General features: G+C 43.0%; 1 protein-coding gene across 43 annotated transcripts in view; it reads right to left on the reverse strand.

The window, feature by feature from the left end:
* Nucleotides 1–23,954, reverse strand: part of TRDN (triadin) — a 1,868,677-nt gene that overhangs the window by 622,586 nt on the left and 1,222,137 nt on the right. For all 43 annotated transcript variants that reach the window (XM_069234794.1, XM_069234791.1, XM_069234779.1 and 40 more), the window contains one exon: nucleotides 11,999–12,049. In XM_069234794.1, coding sequence (XP_069090895.1) covers nucleotides 11,999–12,049 — 51 coding nt within the window. The remainder of the gene's footprint in view (nucleotides 1–11,998; nucleotides 12,050–23,954) is intronic.

Raw genomic sequence — 23,954 nt, forward strand, 5'->3', positions numbered from 1 at the left:
CAAGCTGCCAGGTAAATACAAAGGATTCCTTGTTATTTGCATGACTGCTGGCCCAACAGTGCAGAACAGCTACTATTTAGCCAGTGTTCAGGTAAATAGGAGTTTTTTCTACAGTTTGCATGGTCGCTGGCCAAACAGTGCAGCATCTCTATTATTTAGTCAGTGGCTATGAAAATAGTAATGTTTCCTTGCTATTTTCAAGACCAAAAGCCAAAATAGTATATCATTTCTAATATTTAGCCAGCCAGCAGGTAAATAGAAGAGAAATTTCACGATTTAGTAAGGCTAAATAACTGCTACCGAATGTTGTACATAACCAAATAGTACATGATCTCTGCCATTTAGTCAGCAGCTGGGAAAATAGTGAATTCTATTTGGTATTTGCAGGACTGCCATCCAAATAGTACCTGATGGCTGCTGTCTAGTTGGTGGCATGATAAATAGTGAAGCTGTTTTGCTTTTTGCATGGTTGCAGAACAAATATTATATGACCTCTGCTATTTAGTGGGCTACCAGCTAAATAGTGAAGCTTCTTTGCTGTTTGCATGGCTGCGGGCCAATAGCACATGATCTCTGCCATTAGTTGGCAGCCAAGTAAATAGTGAATATTCTTTGCTTTTTACCCAGCCATTGGCCAAACTACATAATCTCTATTTAATCAGAGACCAGGCAAATAGTGTAGTTTTTTTTTGTTATTGGCACATCTGTGAGCAAATAGCACAACATCTCTGCTATTAATTTGGGGGCCAGGAAAATAGTGAAGCTTCTTAGCTGTCTGAATGGTCACTGTTGAAATATAGCCCATGATCTCTACTATTTTAGTCGGCAGATGGATAATTGTTGTTTGCATGGTCACTGCCCACATAACAGCATGATCACTGTTATCTAGCTAGCAGCCCAAATAGAACAGGCTCTGTGTTACTTAGTCCATGTTTGGGTAAACAGTGAAGCTTCTGTGCCATTTGCATGGCCGCTGGCCAAGTAGTCCATAATCTCTGCTATCTAGTTGGCAGCTGGGTGTTTAGTGAAGTTTGTTTGCTCTTTGCACAGCCGCTAGCCAAATAGTACACACGCTCATCTAGCCGCCCATTAGATATTGAAAATGGCTACCTATTCGTATGGCCTCTGGTAAAATATTGCATAATCTCTGTTATTTATCCAGCAGCCTTTGAAAATGGCAGCAGAAATATACTATTTACCCAGCAGTCAGATAAATAGCTGCTTCCTGATAAAATAGAGGCCACATAATAGCAAATATTGTTTCCACTCCTTTAACACTGTTACCTGGTTCTTAATGATCCAGTTAGATATATTCATTCATGTGAAGATTTCACATACCAGTTGAAGTTATGAGAAGGGTGGTCTTTATGTCATCCAGTTTAAATCTGGAATGATTCCTCTTGCAATGCCTGGCAGTGAGGTATGAAGGTTGAAATGCAATGAAAATGCTACATTGCATCAATTTTTAAAACTATGGAAATGTGCCCATGTTTTTTCAGCTGTGGTTGCTATTGATGTGGCTCAACAGTGGAACTGGATAAAAGTTGAATCACAATGAACCTCATTACGAGGTCTCTGGCTTTTTCCCCAGTGCTCTGGGCATGCTCTTTTTCTATATATGTGCCCTCACAGAGTTACAGACTACAGGGTCTCAGTAACTTTGGGGGCCAGAGTTAAGGAGAATTACAGCTGAACCTTGAGTTGAGTTGGAAGCCATCAAGTAACTCCAGGTCTGAGGACCCATGTTATTCTTCATTCTTGCCAAGAAAGTCACCCAGAGTTTTCAGCTGCTTTTAGCAGCCGGGGTCCATCGCTGAAAGTTACCTGGTGCTTAGAGTTCTCATGGTTCCTCACATGGGGCTCACAACAATCTTTTACCATTTTCATCAGAATTAAAAGGGAACTTGAAATCAATGCATATTTCTTACACATGGACATTTTAGAATATTGGTGCTGACTCTCTCGTTACAACGGTGTTGCGGTGCAGACATACATACGCCTTTGTATCCACGAGAATACCAGCTCTTCTAAATCTGAAATTCAATCAAATAGTCAGTGGTGGTCAATACCTCTGCTTTCAAGTGGCCAAACTGCTGAGCCTGCTCCTGTTCAACTTTTACCAGGAGCAAAGGCACCCTAATTCCAAAAACTGCCCTTTCTCTCCATAGACTGTACTATGGCAAAATTTTGGGTCCGAAGTATCAAAGAGTTTTACCCATTCTGTGTCTATGGGAAAATGTTTTAGTACATATGGCCCTTACTTCTCTTTTTCTAACACCAGGAAGCCCTTGAGCATAGGAGCCAATCCCAATGATTATTACCCGTAATACACAGGAAATAAGACATACCAGTAAATAACAGATTTATCCAATAAAAAGCTACTCTAGGAAATAATGAAATTATCACAAACCACTAAAATATTTGGAAGCAATCATAGAGATACTATACTTTGTAAATGGTAATCTGGAATCAATGGTTTTATGTCATCCCAGAAAACGTATATATCAACCTAGAAAGGAAATACATGATTTAGTTTTATAGCTGGAAGTGAATGCTAAATCAGAACAGACATGACATATGTCGCAAATCTGACTTCACCAGAGAACTAGCATTATACAATTGTATAGCCGGTGTCATATATTAGAACCTGTATACATCTATTCCTGAACCTCCTGTTTTTCCACATTTACAGAGTTTCATTGTATCATATTGAAACAACACTTTAGTTAAAGATCTAGGCTGAGATGTGCTATTCGTATTCCCATTCCCAAACCAAGTATGCCTGGTTTGCAAATGGAAATTCAATTTGCGATGTGACCTATATATTAATGGGTAATGTTGCAAATTGTTTAAGCACAAAGGGTCACAAAATGACCTGGCTATTGAATATTAATGAGTCAAGTTGCCTGTGAGGGACAGCAGACCTTCATCACTTCATTTGCATTCTCAAATGGGAAACATTTTTTTAGAGCAGTCCACTAAAAGGACAGGTGCTGCTTTAAACAAGTGTTTCCCTTTGGGAAGACAATAGGGAGAACAAGAAGACTGTCTGCCCCCCTTGGTATTTCAATTATAAGAAACTGGGGTATTGATTGGAGGGAGTGGAAGCACCGCTCAACAACAAGTACAATCCTTGTCAAGGTGAAACATAAAAGTCACTAAATTAACCTGTGCTTACCTTCTGGTAGCTTGGCACAAAAGCAGCCATGCTTCACAATGAGATTATGGCCCTCATTAAAACATTGGCAGTAACTGCCGCCTACTGCCACGGCGATGGCCGCCAACATACCATCGCCGTGGATACCAGCCGCCCACCCGCACCAGAAGGCTGGCAGAATACCGCCGACAGTCATGGCGGCGGATGGCGGTAAGGTGCGTTGCTGTCAACAACAGCGCCATGCCAGCAAAACACCGCCTACCGTATTATGAGCATTGATAGGCCTGGTGGTGTTTAGCTGGCAGACGCTGCTGACAGCAATGCCGTGTCCCATCTCCAGCCAGAGGACCCCTCGGCACGCAGGTAAGTCGGGTGCTCCGACAGGAGAGGGGGGTGTTGTGTGTGTGGGGGGGTGTTGTGTGTGTGTGGGGGAGGTGTCTGTATATGATTGCGTGCATGCGGGTGTAAGTCACGTTGAACGTGTTCATGAATGCCTGAATGAGAGTGCACGTGTATGTTGTGTGTTGTGAATGCATGTGTGCGGCAAAGTATGTTGGTGTGTGTTGCGGTGTGTGGGTATGTATGTGTGCATGCGTGGGTGGATGTGGGTATGCTTGTGTGTATGTGTGAATGTGTGTATGTGTGTGCGAGTGTGGGCGTGAAAATGTGCGGGGCAGGAGAGGGAGGGGGAGGGTGGGGGAGAACTCTGGGGATGGGGAGAGGGGTTGGAGAGACCCCTATCAGTGCCAGGGAAGGAATTTCCTGTCACTGATACTACCTACTGCCATGGTTTTTGTGGCAGTATGCTTGTCACGAAAACCATGGCGGTAGGCGGGGTCATAATCCCGAGGGTGGGATTGTGACGGCCGCCTGGCTGGACACTGATGTCTCCAGCCCAGTGGCTGTTACCAGCCTGGCGTACGGAGTGGTACCTTGGTGGTTTGGCTTGAGCCAAACCACCAATGTCATAATTTGGGAAAAGGTACCGCCACCCTGTTGGCAATACCTTTCCCCAAATTACCACCGACCACCAGGGTCGTAATGAGGGCCTATGTGTAAGATATTTCTGCAGCACACAAACAGTAATAACAACAAAACACAACACAAGAAAAATCCCAAACCAACTGGTATAAGAGCCGGACATCTGACCCTGCCAAATCAGTACACTTCTGGGCCTGTGAAGAACTCTGCCAGGAAGAAGGACTGCTTTGCTACTACAAGGACTGCCACTCTGGACTGCTGCTCTGGAAGAACTGCTTTTCTGCTGTGCTGCCTTGCTGCCTGCTGCCCTCTGCCCTCTGCCCTGTGAGGATGTGAACCCAGAGTGACCCCAAGGGCTTGCTGGCTTGCCACCTGTTCTTCTGAAGTCTCAGGGACACAAACAACTACCAGCACAACCTGTAACAGCACCTGTACTTTGTTTTCTGAACATCTTGCCCTGCCAAGTGGTGCCAATCCAGCCCTGGACCCTTGGCAGTGGGTATAAAGTGCTTCAACTTCCAAAATCCACACATTGCAGTCATTGCGCTGGTCAGAATCGATGTATCTCCTTCAATGCTGATGCATCAGCTCTTCAGGAGACATTGCATCACCGTTTGCACAGCTCATTTGTCATGTATCGCCTACACCTAAGGGGTTCAGCAGCGATGCATCCCTAATTGCATGGTTCAGAACCAATGCATCACCTACATTGCCAGTATTGATGACAATTCATCAACTCAGCTGCTCCTTGCATTGCTCTATCCATCCTCCTTTGATGCCCACATAACCCCGAACCAAAGTACTGATTTCAGAGGGCAAAAACTGGTCCCTGTATCCGACCCATGTTCCATCACAGTCTGCCTGAATTTTCATATTGGCCCAGGTCTGGCACAACCAGATAGCCCCACTTGGCGCTTTATGTTGCTAAGCATTATATTTGCATATATTCTTTAAAAATTCATAGCTCGATGACTTCTACTTATTGGATTTTTGTCGTATTGGTCTTGTTTTGTTTATTAAATTAAGGTGTGGGATGGTGTTTTCATTGTTTTACTGTTCTAAGTGTTACACAAATACTTTACACATTGCATCCTAAGTTAAGCCTGCCTGCTCTGTGCAAAGCCACCAGATGGTGAGCACAGTTTAATTTATGGTGTGTATCTGACTTATCCAGACAAGGACTGGAGTTCCTGCATTGACAGGGTGTATACATCTGCCAACCACAAACCTGATAACTAACACACAGCACAAACACAAGTGCTGGATCCCACAGCAATGTAAAGAATTGGGTTATTGGTTGAGGGGGTAGAAACCCCACTCAAGCATTAATCACTATCCTTGTCAGGGTGAACCAAAAAAGTCCCTAAATTAACGTATGCTTAACCCATTGGTAACTTGCCAGAAAAACTGTCAGGCTTAACTTAGAGGCAATGTATAAAGTACTTATGATGCACACAAACAGTAATAATGTGAAACACAACACACAAAAAATCCCAAGTCAGTTTAGAAACATAGAGAAAATTATAATACATAAAATGACACTGAAATGAATACAATTGAATTAGCATAACTAGAGTTATGAATTTTAAAGTGTATCTGGTTGTGCTAAAATGGGGAAAAGTCAGAAGTTGAGGCTGACCACAATGGAGAGCAGGTCGAATACCGTGGCCAGGTTAGTAAAGCTGAAGAATTACCTTCTCAAGTCAGGCTTAAAAAGTTCAGTTTGCATTTGAGGAGGAAGCTTTAGGTGTGAAAAGAATTGGGGGTGATTACTGGTGGCAGAGTTGTGTTGGGAACCGGTCCATTTACAGTTGTGAGGAGCCAAAACCACAGGATCTTCATCTTTTTCTTTAGGGGTAGCTCTCACTGATGCCAGCCAAGAGTCCAGTACTGGGGGACACCTCTTAGTGATGAGGACGCACTCCAACAGAGGCCAGCAGCATGGCTCTGGCAGGTCGCGGCAAGTCCAGTTGCAGCAGGTCTGCTGGACAGATGCAGGGATGCTTCTGAATCTTGTGTTCTTGTAGCTCATGCAGAAAGTCAGCCAACTAATGTCTGTAATCTCTCTGGGTAGCTTGGGAGCAAGGTAAGCAGGCCTTCAAACTGCAAGGCAGCAGGCAGTCCTTCTTCAGAATCACAGGTCTAGGAGTGTTTTGTTAAGGAGTCTAAGAGTGTCACCAATTATGCCCAGTGCCAGCCTTCTTGTTGGGGGCCTCCCCTACTCCCAAACTAGTTCCCCTGTCCTTCCAGGATTTGGCTCCCAACTGTCTAAGGTTATACAAGTAAGAGCAGACATGTTGCCAGGTTCCTTTGTGTGTGCTGTAGGCTAAGCCATTTTAAATGTAAGTGGGGCTGGGTAAAGCCCCTCCCTAGCCATCCTGTCAGGATGGGCTATTCTGTCCACACCGATACCTCCTGTTAACCCCATGTCTAGAAGAAATCACACTCACTGCAGGGAAGACAGCCACAGTTATGAGACTCTGGGGCAGATTTATGGAAAGTGGCGCTGCACAGAGTTCTCTGCGCTCCTTAGCACCCCCCTACTTCCACCATGTGTGAACTGTATTTAAATTACGGCACACCATGGCACAGGGTAGGGGGCACTAGCGTCATATCACATGACCCTATTGATGTACTCGGCAGGAGAAGCACCCAAATATTGGCGCTACTCCTGCAGAGAAAATAGGGCCCCATTCTAAAAAATGGAAGGCCCCTTTTAACACCTGCTTTTGGGCAATCGTTAAAAGTGCCGTATAAAATGGAGTAAAGAAATCTCATAGATTTCCTTAAGCCATTATTCCGGCTCCCCTAACTGGTGAACGCACCCTTTGCATGCAGTATGCCTGGCACAAGCTTAATGTAGCGCAAAGGGTTACAGAGTGGCGTGATGCATGCATTGCTCCACCCTGTAAATAAGGCACTGGGATTTCAGCCTTGTTGGGCCACATTAACGTCAAAAACAATGACGTTAATGTGGCGCAGGTGGCACTAGGGCACTATAAATATGCCCCTCTGTTGTCTGGCAGAAAGGAACATTGGTCTTAGGAACAAAAATGCTACATTTCTAAAAGTGTAATTTTCAGACGTGTAACTTAAAATCTGACTTCACCACTAAAGAGGATTTAAACTTACAATTCATTTGAGTGTAAACGCCATTTTTCTGGAGTTAGTACTTACCAATAGGTTAACCCAGCCTAGAGGAGGGATAGCCTTACAACAGAGAAAAATGAGTTATGTAAACAGGGCATCCTCCCCTACCAACTCAGACACTTCCTGGAGAAGAAACTTGTAACCAGAACCTGCATTCTGCCCAAAGGACTCACCTGACTGCTTTCTGTGAAGGACTTCTGCCTTGCTGTTGCCCTGCTGCCTTGCTGCTCTCTGGCTGAGGTGAAGAAGTGCTCTCCAAGGGCTTGGATAGAGCTTGCCTCCTGTTCCCTGAAGTCTCAAGACCAAAAAGACCTCATCTCTTCGAGAAGGACTCCTTGTGCAGCAAAATTTGATGCACAGCCTGCCAGAAATGACGCACAGCCTGCACACGCCCAACTGGAACGACGCAGCCTGACTTTGCAATGAGAAGATCGACGTAGCGGCAGCGTAGCGACCGGAAATTCGATACACAACCCACTGGATCGATGCATAGCCGAGCCGGAACGACGCAGCCTGACTTCCAGAGAGGAATCGACGCAGCGCCTGCCATGCAGTAGAACATTCAACGCAACGCCCACCAGATCGAAACAGCTCCTGTGACTTCATTTTGCCCGCGCAGGAAATCCATGCATCCTCCCCGGGGCATCTGAAAACCCCACAACCCGATGAGGATCCATGACTGAGTGCTGGAAATCTACACACAGCCATCCCTGCGTGGAAACTAAACGACGCATTGCCGTGTGCGGCCCGAGAAATGGACGTACACCCCTTTATTGCCATGCTTCTCCACCTCTGCTGCCCTTTGCAGAGATTTTTCACGTAAATCAGGTACTTTGTGCTTAAAAGAGACTTTGTTTGCTTTAAAAAGACTTAAGACACTTTAGATCACTTTTCAGTGATATCTCTACATTTACTTATTGCATCTTTGATCGTTTTGATCTGCATTTATCAAGATAAATATTATATATTTTTCTAAACATTGTGTGGTGTATTTTTGTGGTGCTGTATGGTGTTATTGTATGGTTTATTGCACAAATACTTTACATATTGCCTTCTAAGTTAAGCCTGACTGCTCAGTGCCAAGCTACCAGAGGGTGAGCACAGGATAATTTGGATTGTGTGTGCCTTACCCTGACTAGGGTGAGGGTCCTCGCTTGGACAGGCAGTAACCTGACTGCCGACCAAAGACCCTATTTCTAACAACTGAACTTTCTTGATTGTCTATGTTTCTATTCTTGTAAGAACTGTGCTTCTAGATCTATCGTTTTGCTTCGACCTGTGCTCAAAATTAGTGGAACAGGATATTAGCTTTCCCCTTATTTCATACTTTGTTATCCAACAAATTGCTTACCTCGACAGTGTCGTTTTCCATGAAATATCTGTCAATCACTTGGTTTATGGTGTCTTTTGTGATGGTGTGTCTTAGAGCCGGTTTACTTACTGCCCAAGGACATATATGGGGAGGTTATGGGCCACTTGGTCTAACTATAGTCATATAGAGTCTGATCGGATAATGTTTTGGCTTCTATTGAGGTGTGAAGTATTCTCAAGGCTAGATCACCAATGACTGGAAAAAAATGTTCTTGAGTAAGATTTGTGAACATTATAGTAGTATGTAAATTCTTTCTCCCCTCAGTGTTGCTGTCTGTGAATGTCAATCAAGCCATGTTTTATATCTCTTGTTTAAGGAAAATCAGTGTCCTATCCAGATAATGTCTTATGGAGGACAATATGCGAATTGAAGTCTCCTCTTTTATCAAATTATGTGCCCATTAATGGGAGATCTTGGGGAAGAGGTCATTAAAAAGGTGCCCTTTTCTCAATGGGCACATATATAGAGACTATTGCTATGGAGCTTTCTTCCAACGTTCCCTTAATTCCCACTAAGCATCCCTCATTATCAGCAAACGTAGACTCTAAAGTAACATCTAATTCCCTAAGCAATAAGATTGGTCCTTTGGTTTTCGATGTATTAGTAGCATGAAATATTTAAAGGAACCTGTAGGACCTGAGCTGGGGTATTCTATAGAGATAAGCTGCATCTCTGGTAAGAGAATCATTCCTATTTATGTGCATTAAACAATTGGAGAAGGTCCTTCTCCTGACCAGGGAGTTTAAACCTTGTGTACCTACTGAGCAGAAGGATAACGCAATCATCAGGTTGGGTTTATAGGAATGCTGTAACTAATCTTCATAACTCTTAAAGGATAAGAAGCCATGTCTCATTAAGCCATCCTATTGAAAGCTAGTCTTTGTAATGGACAATAATCGAAAGTACACTAGTTTAGAATGAACATCTCAGTCCACGAATAAGCATTTTTTCTTCCCACTTTGTGCATTAACGTTGTGTAACAATGAATCTAAAACGAATCAAATACATAAAACAAAAACCAATCCTTTATAAACCAACCAACCCTGAAGCCATGTGATAGCATCTTGCACACAGAAAATATATTGAGTTTGCTTATAGCAAAAAAAAAGCGCCACGTTCTGGTGTGGAACATCTGGCCCTGTTGTATTGCTTCAGAATTTCGTTGTTTATAGTCCCATCTCCTGGAGCTAGTCCGTCATCTTAAATTGGCTGCTTGGAAATAGCATAACTGAAGAACGACTGAAGGGGATCAAAGTTCTTTCTCAGTGCAGTGCGAACAGAAATCCTTTTCCTATTGTTTTTGGAGTCGGCAGGTTTCTCTGCATTCTCTGCTTGGTGCTTGGGTATGCCATTTGTTTCTAAGATCAGATGATCGGGGCTCATCTTGCTCTGTAGAGGGCCCCCTTCCCTGAGTTCCAATACTCGCTTTACTTATTGAACATCTCTTGTAGTTTTGTGTTTCCCTTGGACTGACATGTGTAAGTGGAATGGATATACCCTACACTGAGGAATCTTTTTTTTTAGAAGATGCAGAGCTACTTCCTGAAAGTCTCTTTTTTTGCAAGAGTAAAGCATGAAACATCTTGAAATAATACAATAGTGTCTTCTCTGAACTGGATGAGGTTTGGTTTAATGGTTCTGCAATGTGTTTTTCTTTTACCCAAAAGAATGGCCACAGTCAAGACGTTTGGTGAGAAATTTTCTCTTGATAGAATGCAGAGTAGACCCTATAGAAGCAGTCTAACTGGACTGGTTTGTTGACCTCCTCCTATAGCATGAGCGAAAAAGCTTTTGTACATAGATCCACAGATCTTTATTAGCAACATTTTTGGTAGTCCCTCTCAGTAGTATGTTATTGCATCAGGACCTGTTCTCCATGTTGTTGACCTTGTCTAGCATGGCTTGATGATGCTGTCTAATGTGGCTAATCTCTGTGTTTGTTTATCCCTCTCATGTAATTGTTCAGTTTGACTATTTCCCAACTGTTCAAGGCTCAGTTGTTTTTTGCACTGAGTGGTCTAGTTCTGGGAGGAACTTGTTAAAGTCCTGCTGCAAAGAGGATATATTTTTTCTAAATTCGGAGAGGAGGATTTGGATGTCCTCTTTGGTCGCTAGGGCTTGGAGGTCCAAGGTCTTTGCTAATTTTGATTTTTGGGTTATTTTAAGGCCTCCACTAACTTGATAAGGACCAGTCTTTTGTACATAATGCATTTCTTTGATAGAAGTTGGGTTGCCTCTTTTGTCTTTGAGGAGATCATAGTTGATATTAGTAAAAACACCCCTCTCCTTTTTATTGTATTGTTACTATTGGTGCCCTAAATGCACAAATGCTATTGTTTTTTGTGGCAACTTTTAACTTTCTGTTGGTCATGGGGCTCTAAAGGCCCAAACGTTATTGTCTCAAGTGGTCTAAGTTCATTCCCGTAGGTCACGGGCGCAAATTGCAGCCACTGCCCAAAGTGATATTTGACCCAGTAGTTTCCAGTGCTCAGCAATGCTCTCTTAATTGTGAATACCAGCACTTATGACATTCTGCCACATGGTGGGGCTGTTTGCCTAATTTAGAGGTGAACACCACAACTTCTGTTTATTAATCTAATATGCATTAAAAATGAAATGACTAATAGCTGCTCCCCAGGCCCTTGTTATAGCTTCGGGGACCTGGAACAGTCTGAATGATCACACTTGTAGGGTTCTATGGTAAGTAGTTGTGTTGGTTCTGTCATTGGTGGAGTTGGTAGGGGCAATTAGGAAATCCTCATCTCCACGCAGGTTTACTGGCCCATTTCGGATTGTTGGTAGGCATTGGTCGTTTCTCTGTCTGTAAAGGAGCACTTGCTGAGCTTTCAGAAAGGGCCCCTGAAGCTCTGAGTCACCCATCCAAGTGAGAGATCAAGTCGCACCTTGCTTTAGAAGGAATGAACACCTGTTATCTTTGCAGGCCTCCAACGCCATTGAGCCATGGAGTAACACCGACTACGAGCTCAGAAGGGATGCGTCTACATGGGTCCCCGCCTTGGACACGCCCCTAAAATGCACTGCTTACAAAATAGTAGTGATATTTTTTGTCTCAAATAACATTTTGAAAGAAGGAAATATTTAGGTATTTCCTAATGGTAACTACCAAGTACCTGCTACAAAAAATGATTAGTTTAAAGATCGGAGAGATTGATCCACAAAGCACCATTGGACACCAACACTTACTATGAAATCCATTATTCTATTGACACTGATTGTGCAAAAAATACTTTTAATACATCATGCTTTCGACCAATACGGAATAATATGCATGGCAAAATATGGAAACGATTACTAAATATGGCCCCCTGCATTTTTACCTTTCTTTTCTAAAGAAGCCGCAGACGTTGCTTTTTTCGATTTAACTGGGTCTGAAATGTGACATGAAGAAATTAAATGGCACACGATGAAAGGTAATGTTTTTGTTGCACAAATTATTTTCATTTAGTAGATGAAGGTTAAGTAGAAGCACATTTTGCAGTACATTAATATTACATTTTATATGTCGTTTATCACAGCTTTACAACAGGAAAAAGAATAACCAAAACACAAAGTGAACTGTCTTGTAAACTCTGTTACCGACAACGGAGCAGTGTGTCACGAAACCAGCATCTCAGCTCCTAAAATAGCTCTGAATTGTTTGTATTTGTTCTGAGACAATTGCATACGTTGTCTTTTGTAAATCAGTTCTAATATGGACATCAATTGTGCAAGAGGCGTATGAGTAAAATTCCAAATATGAGCCTGCATGGAAAGTTTCTTAGCTCACATTTGGAGGAAAGCCTGCGTCATGACCTAACAAACAGCCCAAGTTCGAACATTATTTTTTCACTAATAGACGAGTGCTATACATTTAATTCCTGCAGAGTTTACATGTATAAGAAAAATAAAAAAAGTTGCCACGTTGTTTTTTATTATCTTTTCTGCTAGCATGACTTTTGAAAAGTTGTCTCATACTTTGAAGCATGACAATTATGAACTAGTGGCTTAATCCCTTTTCCTTGAGTTGAACATCAGATGATCAGGTGGTTTTCACATTGTCCTAGCCAAACGTATGCTTACAATGTCAGTTTTCCCTATATCTAATTGTGCCCTTCATACTTCCCTTATGTACGTGTAATTTTTAGGTGGAGCATTCAAGACCTCTTGTATATTCTTTAGTATATACTTCTATACTTCTTTGTGGGGGTCTCTGCTTTTTCACTGGTTTGTTTCAGTGTCCTTAAAATATCCTTGCTTGCTAGTCGTCAATCCTTGATCTTTGTCCCGCCTTTTCCACAGTTGTACACTCCCCTGGAGCATGTCCCCAGTACTTGTACCCTTCCACTTGCCCCAATGTAGCATGTGGTTGGGGACTACTTTTTTGGAGGCTATTAGCATTTGACCAGAGCGCTGGGTGTTTCCAGAGGCTCCAATCCTTTTTTTTCTTACAAGTGCTCTAAATCATGTTCTTCTCTGGTTATATGTCTGTGCATTTAAAGACTGAGGTCAAATGTTAGAGGCTGTTTTATGAGGGCACCTATTTCTGCCCCCTGCCTCCCCGGTGCAAAGACAATCGATTTTCTTACGCACTGCTGATGCGTAGAGATAATCGCTATCGTTACAATATTTAATTTAAAGAATAATCCCCCAATTCAAAATGGCCGTCGCACTTCATGCTTGATGATGTCATTTACATTATTACGAGGCCGTCTCTTTTCTTAGATGTTGCTTGTTTATCTGGGTGACGCTGCCTCGGAAGGTGTTCAGTGTAATATTCAGAAAGGAGCTGCTCCTGGCACCCTCTTCTCTCGGGCAACATTAAAATGCTTACATCTATCTTTGGAAGCCCTCTTGTCTTATGTTTTGTTAAAGTGCCCTACTTTTATTGTGTCCTCCTTGTACAGAAGTACTTTAAATTGTATTACTCGTTCTCAAAGCTTCTGAGTACTGCCAGAATCATTGGCCCTAGCCTTAATGGTTATTTGTACAAAAGTACTCCTCCGCTTGCTGACGTAGAGTGGAGGTGCCTGTTAAACGTGTGCCTGGTCACTGACTGCTACAGCTGAGTTTTAAGGTTTTCCTTTGAGTACGGAGAGTTCCTCCATCTGCTTGGGGGCAGCCTCCAATGCATGGCCATTGGTTTCTTGAGTAGTGTTTGCACGACGGCCCTGCACCCTCCCTCCGGATGAGCCCGCAGCACGGCATGCAGATGAGAAGGCTCTGGATCATTGCCTGAAAAGCACAGTTTTTAATGTTTCATCTCAAACTCAGAAATGCGGTCAACATAGACACTTGTGCACTCTAATCAGCCGCCACTTACAAAGACCAGTAATGGGAAATGGCAGATCGCTCTTGCAATCCCGATCTTGTTTTTCTTAGTTTGATTTTGAAAGGCTGCGATTTATTTACAGATTATTAAACATATATGCATCTGTATGTATCACACTCTTACGCAAGTTGAGGTTTTACTGACTGCTGTTGAATTTTGAATACCATCATTAAGCAGAAATTTTCAATCTGAATACAGTGGTGCCAGATTCAGCCTCTTGCCCTGGCTCACCGGGTTGGAGTTGGAAACATGAAATGTTACTCTAGAATGAATAAATTGTAGGTATCCTAACCATACACTCGGACCATTTACTATAAGCAGCGGTTCCTCGGGGTGCTACACTGATTGAATTTCTGAATTTCCAAGCAAGGCAAGGTGCTTAGCGTAATAAACAGAATACGTAATACAGGGACTAGTGTTTTTTGTTCTGACTCATTTTTAAATTCTAAATATCACTCGGATACCTGATTTACATGTAGTGTCCCTAGCATTCTTACTTGCTCTGTTGCTAGCCCTGTGTGATGACACAACACTCTGATACTCTGAACACCTACTACTGTTCTGTAGTAGTTATTTTGTACAGGTGTGCATGTCCACCACCCCTCCCCATTGATGGCTCTCCATCTTCATTCTTGCCCCAAACAGTATTGATCGATAATCCTCGAGTATTCTCATAGCCAGCTTCATACGCAAATGCTTAACTGCTGCAGTATAACAAGTACCAATGATTTTATCAAGTCAGACAACCCCTTGTGTGTTCTTTTAACCCTCTGCCCCATACGGAATTACATATTCTCAAACACACTCCAGTGGGTGCCCTTTGACATGCTCAGGTGAGATAAGAGCAGCCTGCAGAGATCTCTGCGTGCCCAGCGTTTTCCAGGGGCTAATAATAACTTTGGTGGTTAATGCACCTAGTGAAGAGATCTGTGATGGGTCTTATTACAGTTTTGACTCATGCTAAAGTTGCATAGAGGGTTAATGTTGCCACTGCAAAGCACAACGGGCAACATTCAGATCACAGGCTTGGATTTAATGTAGATATCTCAGTGGGTTACTGCTGTTGTTACAGAGATCCTTATTAGGTCGAGCATAGCTGCGTGCAAGCGCTGCTTTTTCAACGTGTTGTTATCTATTTGGGCTTTTAACCACACCCACCTCACACCAATCACTATCACTCCTTCATGTGCTTGCCCTTCAAAAATCCTTTGTTATCATTGGTAAATGATTTACGTTTGCTCCTCCTTGGGCAGTTTGGTTACCGCCTTGGACATCGACCCCGTTGCATGGCTAATTGCACTTTTGCCGAAATGTGTGACTGCGAGTGAACTTCTTTTTCCTTTTGTGTGTCTCCTCCATGCTCATGCTGTGGCGCTTTGAATCGGCTCGCTTATGTGAAACTGTTTTACTTTTCATTTTCAATTTATGTGGCAAGAAAAGTCAGATTTTGAGTTTACAGCGCTAATAGCTCTAACTCGAGCAAACACAAGACCTATTGCATTGCAAATGCTTGTTTAAAATCTATTGTTACAATTTCAGAGGATGACACAAAACCCCACCTTCTGCCCCGGCCATAAACACAAGGGCCCGTATTTATACTTTTTTTGCGCCGCATTTGCGTCGTTTTTTGACGCAAAAATGGCGCAAACTTGCAAAATACCATTGTATTTTGTAGGTTTGCGCCGTTTTGCGTCAAAAAGCGGCGCAAATGCGGCGCTAAAAAAAGTATAAATACGGGCCAAGGTGTGCCAATGAAATTCTTTAAGTAGATTGTTTATACATACAAATAACAAACACAACTCTTCATTTTGTACTCCTTCAGCAATTCATGTTGAAATTAATCAATGCCAGGTCTCCTGTTCTCTAAAGGACAATGGCATGGCCTTAAAGCATGTCTACACACATCAGTACTCCCAGCTCCCCCACATGCACACCTAAGTGAATGCATACAAACTGCGTGCTGCTTTCCTCAACTCTGAAGATGTGTCTATATCTGGCATTTTCCGCAGTCTATTTACACTTATCTCTTTCCCCAAATAATGTTAAAATATACATTTTGCTCTATATCCAGAAGATAACATGCAGAAGCCTTACCCAAGGTTGACACACCAAAATTGCACATGTCCTGTCATTGAGACAGGCGCATAAGCAATTGGATGCTTTTGTACCCTCTGAGGAGGTGTTAAATTGCACACGCACCTCTCTTTGCAAATATTCAATCCATTCATTCATCTGTCCTCACTCATCCAGTTACACCTCATCCATCCATTCAAACACACTCATCCCACTCACTGTTTCAGACTTCAATACAGTTACACACTTCCATCCATCAGTGCACTGTCACCTATTGTCCATTCAATGCCTCACCAATTTATCCATTTATGTACTCGGCCATCCACCCGAAACATATTGTCTCATTAAATCAGACATTCATCTACAAACTCATGCTTACTCAGACACTTCTCCATTGAATGAAGAAACCCATTCACTAGTACAAAATACTCAGACTTATTGACTTTGTCAATTGTTTTTGAAAATAGTTATTACAAAGCTGCTGTTTCATCAAACCCAAAAGAAAGGTACATACTAAATCTGATTGAATACTAGATTGTGAATTGTATTTTATTTGTTGTGAGTCCTTTTCCTGGGCTTAATTGTGCCATCTAGAAAAGAGGAAAAAAGGTTATCTTTATCCGGTCCAGCTTCACCAACTAGCACCAAAAATAAGTATTCTACCATGTTGCTGTATTTGATGTCTCATGGCTCTATAGGATCTATTGTGACATCATTCACCCAATGGCACCTTTAAGTGAATCTTCAGTTTGCTTTCTGCTAAAATAAGAAAAGATTGCAACAACTTTTGCACAAGTAATTGTTGCTTAAACTGAGTCTCTGGCTCAGCTCTCAAAGTTTACTTTCACACCCACGGGTGATATGGGATGGTTTAGTTCAATGCACCACACTTGAATGTGAGAGCCTTTTGTAAGCAGGGAGAACCCCATCCACTACATAACTGAATGGTGTCAATGCTTAAGGATTACTAACATTCTCTAAACAGGGATCCAGAGACATTGTGACGTTCAGAAACAAACTTTTTTTGTTCTCTTTAAACACAAAACACCCTTAAAGCTACTTCTATTCTAGCAGCATGAAAAGTAGAATAGATTGCAGCTAGATTTTCTTAGGGAAGATGAGCCGCTGCACAGTTTGTTTGTGGCAGAACACTATAATTATCAGAAGTCAAGGAGGCTGTGTTCCCAGCAAAAGGCACTGGAGCCCAAAACTTCATCTTCCTTCTGGGAGGCAAGTCCTCATGACTTCATTGTGCGACTGGGCCCAATTGTGACCCGCTAGGGGCTAAAACAGCATCCTGCACTGACTATAGCCTACATGGGGAAAAAGCAGCCTGGGAGCCACCTGCACATTGGCTCAGATGACAAGACTTGCCCTTGGCCTGTATCTTGATCCGGCACCTGCTTCCCCAAGTCATCAAATCCACTGTAACAACAACGGTCACCTGTGGGGCCCATGAAAAACTTTGCCAATGGCCATGCCCCCTTCTACCCTTCTACGTAAGCTGGAGCACTATGCACTGATGGGACTGCAAGCCCTCCTGGGAGTAGAAGCAGGCACAGCTCCCACAGCAAGGTAGTGGCCTCCTGCTCCACTCCATCCTAGCTGAAGTACTGCCTAAAGGTACTGTGCAATGTTTCCACCTCCTCTTCAGTGGCTTCACTCTGGCCTTCCTCACCCATGTCTGATTAGAAATTGGCCTGACACAATGGGGCACAAGCTAGAGGCCTATCTCTCCCATTTGTCACTCTTGTTGTCTCATCTTGCCACTGCTCTTGCTCTCGTTTGGAAACCCCAGAGGCCCTGATGTCACTACCTGGTGTCCTGGGAGCTGGTTAGTAATCTGACCACCTGTCACTTCTCCTAGCTAGAACCAGGCGAGTTGCTTCACTCACCTTGCCTGGACCAGTGGTGACTTTCTGTGCCTTTGCTGGAGTGGGCCTTCGTCCCTCAGCACAAAATGTGGTGGAAGGAGGGGCCATGATGCACTGATAAGCACAAACGACTTCTCATGACATCGGACACAAGAACCCAAGAACCAGGCAGGTCACTTCACTCACCTTGCCAGGACCAGTGGAGACTTTCTGTGCCTTTACTAGGGTGGGACTTTGTCCCCAAGCATAGCAGGCGGTGGAAGGAGGTTTTCTGACGTGCTGACAAGCACAAAAACATCCCTGATGCGTCTTCACCTATCATCCCCTGGAGAAGCCTGGGATGGGCCCTCCCTTTGGATTCACTTTTCTCTGTACTTAAGCATCTTGGTTGAGGGACAGTGAGATATAATTTGTTCTACTGCCTTTGGTTTAGTGTATTTTTTTTTTCTGTGGTGGGGTGTCCTCCTTTTTCCCCCACACTAGTTCAAGTGGCTAAAGACACCCACAATTCAATAACGGTAAGCAAAAGTTACAAGGGACAAGGACACTGCTACTAAGCCTTGTCAGGGTACTAGCCTCGATTAATTCCAAGCCAAAGCAGGTGGGATCATTGCCAAAGAAATTGACCTGGTGGAGTAGCGTCTGTCCATGGACGCCAAGGACATTGGTGAAGGACAATCTCTTTCCTCCTCAACCCAGCAGCATATATACCCTAGTCCTGAGATGGCAACTGAGCCCTTATTTTTGGCTGTGGTGTCTGATCAGGGGAAGCCCCCTGTGGAGACTGGGAATGCAGTTTGTGTGATACATCTACTATCACTCCGTGCTCCCACAATCAAAAGGAAGTGCAAATCTCAGCGTGCCATTAATCTAAGGGCTACAGCTTGTACCTGCAACTTGAGCATGCTGCCTGCTGCACAACAGGATACTGTGTCTGTGAGAGAAGTGCCACCCTTAGATCGTGACCTGATTTTGGACAAATTTAGAGCCATATTTGCTTAGATTATCTCACCTTTAGTGGAAAGGTTGGGCAATTTAGAAGCCACTATCTTGACTCTGTAAAAAGCCCCCCTAGTGCTGCTACAGCATCTCCAACTGCAATGGTTCAACCAGGGCCTTTGGTAGCTCTTGAATCTATAAATAGGGCCTCTTCTGCAAAATATCTCCCAGCCAGGATCATTTCCCCACAGTCTGAGGCAGTGATTCACCTGTCCTCTCTCCCCAGTGGCAATCGGAAAGCCTGTGTCAATGGCAGGACAGGAGATATTAAGTGGGGGGAGGGGGCCAGGGGAGTCTCCTGCACATGGTAATGGGCTGCCACACCTTATTTTTCCACCAGTATGCGGTCCTTGCATGGCGGCTATAACGGGGGTCTCACATTACACTTCCTCCCATGAGGAGACCACTCCAGCATTGAAAAATAAGTCTATAAATGGTTACTAATTCTAACTTTAATATTAATTAATACAACAATATTCTTTTTGTGAGATGGGTTGGGTGGGTTGGCCTCGATGTTAAGAATCCTAATGAGGACTGCATTGTAATCAACTGCAAAACACCGAGTTGGCAAGGCGCCTAGTTACCAGTACAAATTGACATCATTTTATGGATATTGGTATTACCAACCGGCTATTGGGGTTTTTCTACAGGCATTTACAGTCATCTAACTGGGACAGGCACACACAGAGGCCTTGGGGGGAGTCCAACATCCAATCGCTACATTTAAAAGGTTTCTCCCTCTGACAGGCTAAGACAATAATGATCGACTCCGAGCTGCTAATTCTCCCAGTCTTCCTACTATTAGCACTATGAGATTTCCTACAATAAGCAAGGGTAAGATCTATCCAGATAGCAATCCTACAAGGTTTGTTTGTTGGGCTGTGGCAGTCACAAGTTCTAAGCTATTAGATCTGGAGTGGGTAAGATTCATTACCCAGTTTGACGTGGTTATATCGCAGGAGACCTTGGCCAAGGAATAATTTACCCTGGATGGATATAAATCCTCTGTGGTTCCTGCTAGTCCCTCTTGTGACTCTCGAGCCCCGGGAGACTAGCCACATTGATTCACATCTCAAAACTTTTTAGGGTAACGCCAATACCTGTAGGGCATAGTGGAATCCAAATCTTGTGGTTGTCGCCTCTAAAGAGATTTAATTTTTTGCAGTGTATTTGTATTATGCTGTGTGTGAGGCAGGATGTCAGATTGATGTGCTATTCTATGTGCTGTCTGTTCTTGAGGCAAGGTCCCTTCTTAAGTTTAACTTTTTCAATGATTTGTCACTCATGATTTTTTCAAGGCTTATTAAAGGACCATGATAAGTCAATTCCCTGCAGTACCTGCAAACGCGGTGGCGCCATTAGTGTGCACACCTAGGATGCCACCGCATTTGCAGTTACTGTTGGGAATCGACTAATCATGGTCCTTTGATGTTCATGGTTTACATTAGATTTTAATATACCAATATCGACTGGTTTCCTACAACTGATAACCATTATTTGTTAATACTAAGATACCTGATAATTGTACCCTCAGGTATTATGTTACTCACACTACATCAGGACTTCTTGCCATATTAGGCCTTGAAAGAGTCACAAGTGTGACGAAACATGTGTTGGCTGTGGCTGTGGAACTATATTCATCTTGTCAAATTGATGTTTCTATTATCAATAAAAGGATTTTACTCCAACTGGACTAATTTGGATGACTACACTAATACGGACTGTTTGGGAGTGCTGCAGCATCCCTAGGGCCATGATGGTATTTATGATGGAATTTTATCATGGTTTTTATTCTTTTATGATTATATATTTATAATCGTAATAAAGAACTAATCAATCATTCTCCTAGCTACTGCATGACTTTCTTTGGCTGACAGTGCCCTTGGGCGAACGTCCCTGAAGTTACTGTGGCTTAGAGCAGCTGACTCACATTCAAATACCTGTATTCTTACCTGGGGGAGCGGACCCAATGAAATTTGGGGCATTTTGTGGCCTTCCTCAGTTTACTTTACCCGATACTCTGGTGCCTGTCTCGGGGAGAGCACCTCACCTACTATACCTCCTATGTGACATTAAGCAACCTAAGGGCCTTCCTTTCCAAGACCTAGTGCCACCATCAGTGTAAACAGTGCAGCTCTGTGGGGCCCCTTCCTTAGAGACTTCTCCATCTCTCACCTTTTGTGGTGGATGTTGCAGTTTTAGCTTAAGGGCGTTCTGTGGGAACAAACCCCTATCTGGCTTAGACCACAGGGGCATTGTTGGGGTTGACATCTGCCTTTCCAGTCCACAGGGTCAAGTTGTTTTGCTGCTATATCTGCTTTATTGACCTGCCTGTAGATCCTCCTGAAGGCCCTAACAGCACTGGGGCTTCCTCTGTATATTGAGTTTTGACACATAAACCACTACAACTAGCATGACGACCCGTCAACAGCCAGATCAGTAACTCCTGTTCTCAGAAGCAGTGGGCCGCTCACAGTCAGACCTCGAAGGTGCCTCTTCCACTTTCTACAGACACAGTCATGGAGACACTTCTCAGAGAGATTACATCCATAGGGTCTATTCTTATCACCTTAGATGCAAAAATGACAGATAATACCTCTGAGGTGAAATTCATCAGATAGGATTTTCCACCATACAATCCCGATTGGACAAGTTTGACCAATGCATGGATGCTATTGAATCCCAATCTGAACAAATGCTGTGTTAGGGGCGTGACACTTACTTCCTGCATTAGAAATTCATGGGTCCAGAGGACTGGACCAGAAGAGATCTTTTTCAGTTTTATTAGGTCCCATAGTATGTGGAGAATTTTGAACTGATAGCCTACCTGACAATGATGTTCCTGAAACTCTTCCCTCTCCATTTTGCAGAGGCATTGGAATTCCAGAGAGTGCACCATGTCCAGTCATTCTGAGCTTCTTGTACCAGAACTCTGCATACCATAATTGCTCGTGCTGTCCAACATCAATACACAAGGGTCATCCTACCTGTAGAACCCCTCCTTATTGATGGGAACAGGGTCTCCTTTTCTGAGGACTATTCTGTGGCCATCAATGTCCAATGCAGAAGGCTCCTGGCACTCTGTGCCCAGATGCAACATAGGGATTTCCGATATGGGCTCATTGGACCAGGGAGATTGATGGTCACTGTGGACTAACATATGCAGGACTTCTTGGACCCAGGGGAACTGGAACTCTTCCTTGGTACTTTGGAGGAGCATCCAATGGACATGGCTCATTAGCACACTGCCTACTCCACCCACCTGGCTGACTCTCCTCCCATGGAAACACCCAGATACCTGTCACAACATCAGAGAATGGGAGGTGCCCCAGAAGAGAGTCATGTCGCACTGGCATGCATCAGGTGGTAGAATCATTCGACAAACACTGGGAATGAGACAAGTCACGATCCCCACCAAAGCAGCCAGATGAGAATGCTGGAGGCACCACAGAGGGCTTATTATATTCTTTCCCTTTGCTCTTCACTGTGTTGCACACATTTGTGTTTTACCTTGAACTGATGCTGTTTACCTTATCGTTCACTTAGTATTTTGGGCCTTCCCACGCTTCTTCACGTTCCCCATTATAGAGGGGCACAGCCCCTATTACTTCTTTTGCCCCTAGCATCTCCCAACAAGTGACTCCTCTTCACCCTTCCTTCACAGTAGCTGCTGCTGTGTGGTGATAACTCAGGCAGAAGCTCCTCACCCTTAATCTCTCAGGTGGCTCCCCTAGATTCTCATGGGACCAATTTGATTATCCTTGAGCCCAATAGGTACAGCTGCTTACAAGCTTCTTCCTTTATCCCTGTCACATCTTTAAGATTCTAGTGCATTTTCGGTGGGAATGGGTTGGTCTGGAGCTGCCCCATGAGGGAAATCAAGTTTAATTAATAAATTAGTGGCCTAGAAGTTAGCACATGGTGATAAATTAATTTACGTTTAAAAATCTAACAGAGAAAATAAAATGAGTTGTAAAATGTGCACGTTTGAATTATGGTGAGCCATGGACCACCATTTGTATTGTGCACCACGTTTTAACCTGAGAGTTTTGCATTCATATTAAATGAAAGAATTACATTGAGCTAACTTTAAAATGTTTTATTAAAATGTAGATTAATAACTGAAGTGTTAAAAAGAATGAATTAATCCTACTTATATTTGAATACATTGATTTTATCATTGCAAGTTACACATGTGCAGAAAATAAATGCATGCTTAAATTAATTCTAACCTGCCTTGAATAATGTTTGCAATTAAATAATTTGTTTTTGTATATATGAATTGTAAGTTGCACAATATGTTTATTAATGTATTGAATGTATTAATGTGTATTAAGGCTTTTTACTTGACTAGACCTGAAAGGATCCATTTTTCAGCATTTAATGGAAAATCACTTATTTATTCTATCCCTTCTGACTTGAATGTTTTCTCTAAGTTGTTAATGTGAATGGTGAATGTTCTATTGTATTATAGACAAGAGACATGTTTTAGGAGCAACGATGTAATATTATTTGTTCTAGCTGTCAAACAGGACAGGAACTCTGCAGTTTCCATGTGAAAATTATTTGTTGAGTTTACTGTGTGCCCTGGGAAAGGATCTCGAGTAGCAAATAACTAAAGGATGTAATATTTTTTTAGTAATGGGTAAATCATCCAGTGACAATGTACGTTTGCTGAGAAGATTCTTAAAAGTATCAGAATTTAGTGGTGCATCTGCAGTGATTGGATGCTGAATCTGAATTTCAAAATGCTCCCATCTGGCGGACTAATGAATGGATTGTGCATACTTCTATTTAGTGAAAATCTTTTGAATTGAGTCAGTTTTCTTCAGTCCATCTAGTACCCAACTTCAATGCTGTTCACAACTATGTCAGAGCATGTTTAAGTTGTCTTTGAGTTACCGGATGAGTTTCCTCATCAAAGTCTTACCTGCCCTATTCTGTTATGTAGCTCAGTACTAATAAGGCCAACCAATTCTGAGCTGCTGTTTGTCTTACGTGTAGTCAGTGTTCTACACT

This window comes from Pleurodeles waltl, chromosome 5 (genome assembly GCF_031143425.1).
Source record: "Pleurodeles waltl isolate 20211129_DDA chromosome 5, aPleWal1.hap1.20221129, whole genome shotgun sequence".
NCBI lineage: Eukaryota > Metazoa > Chordata > Amphibia > Caudata > Salamandridae > Pleurodeles > Pleurodeles waltl.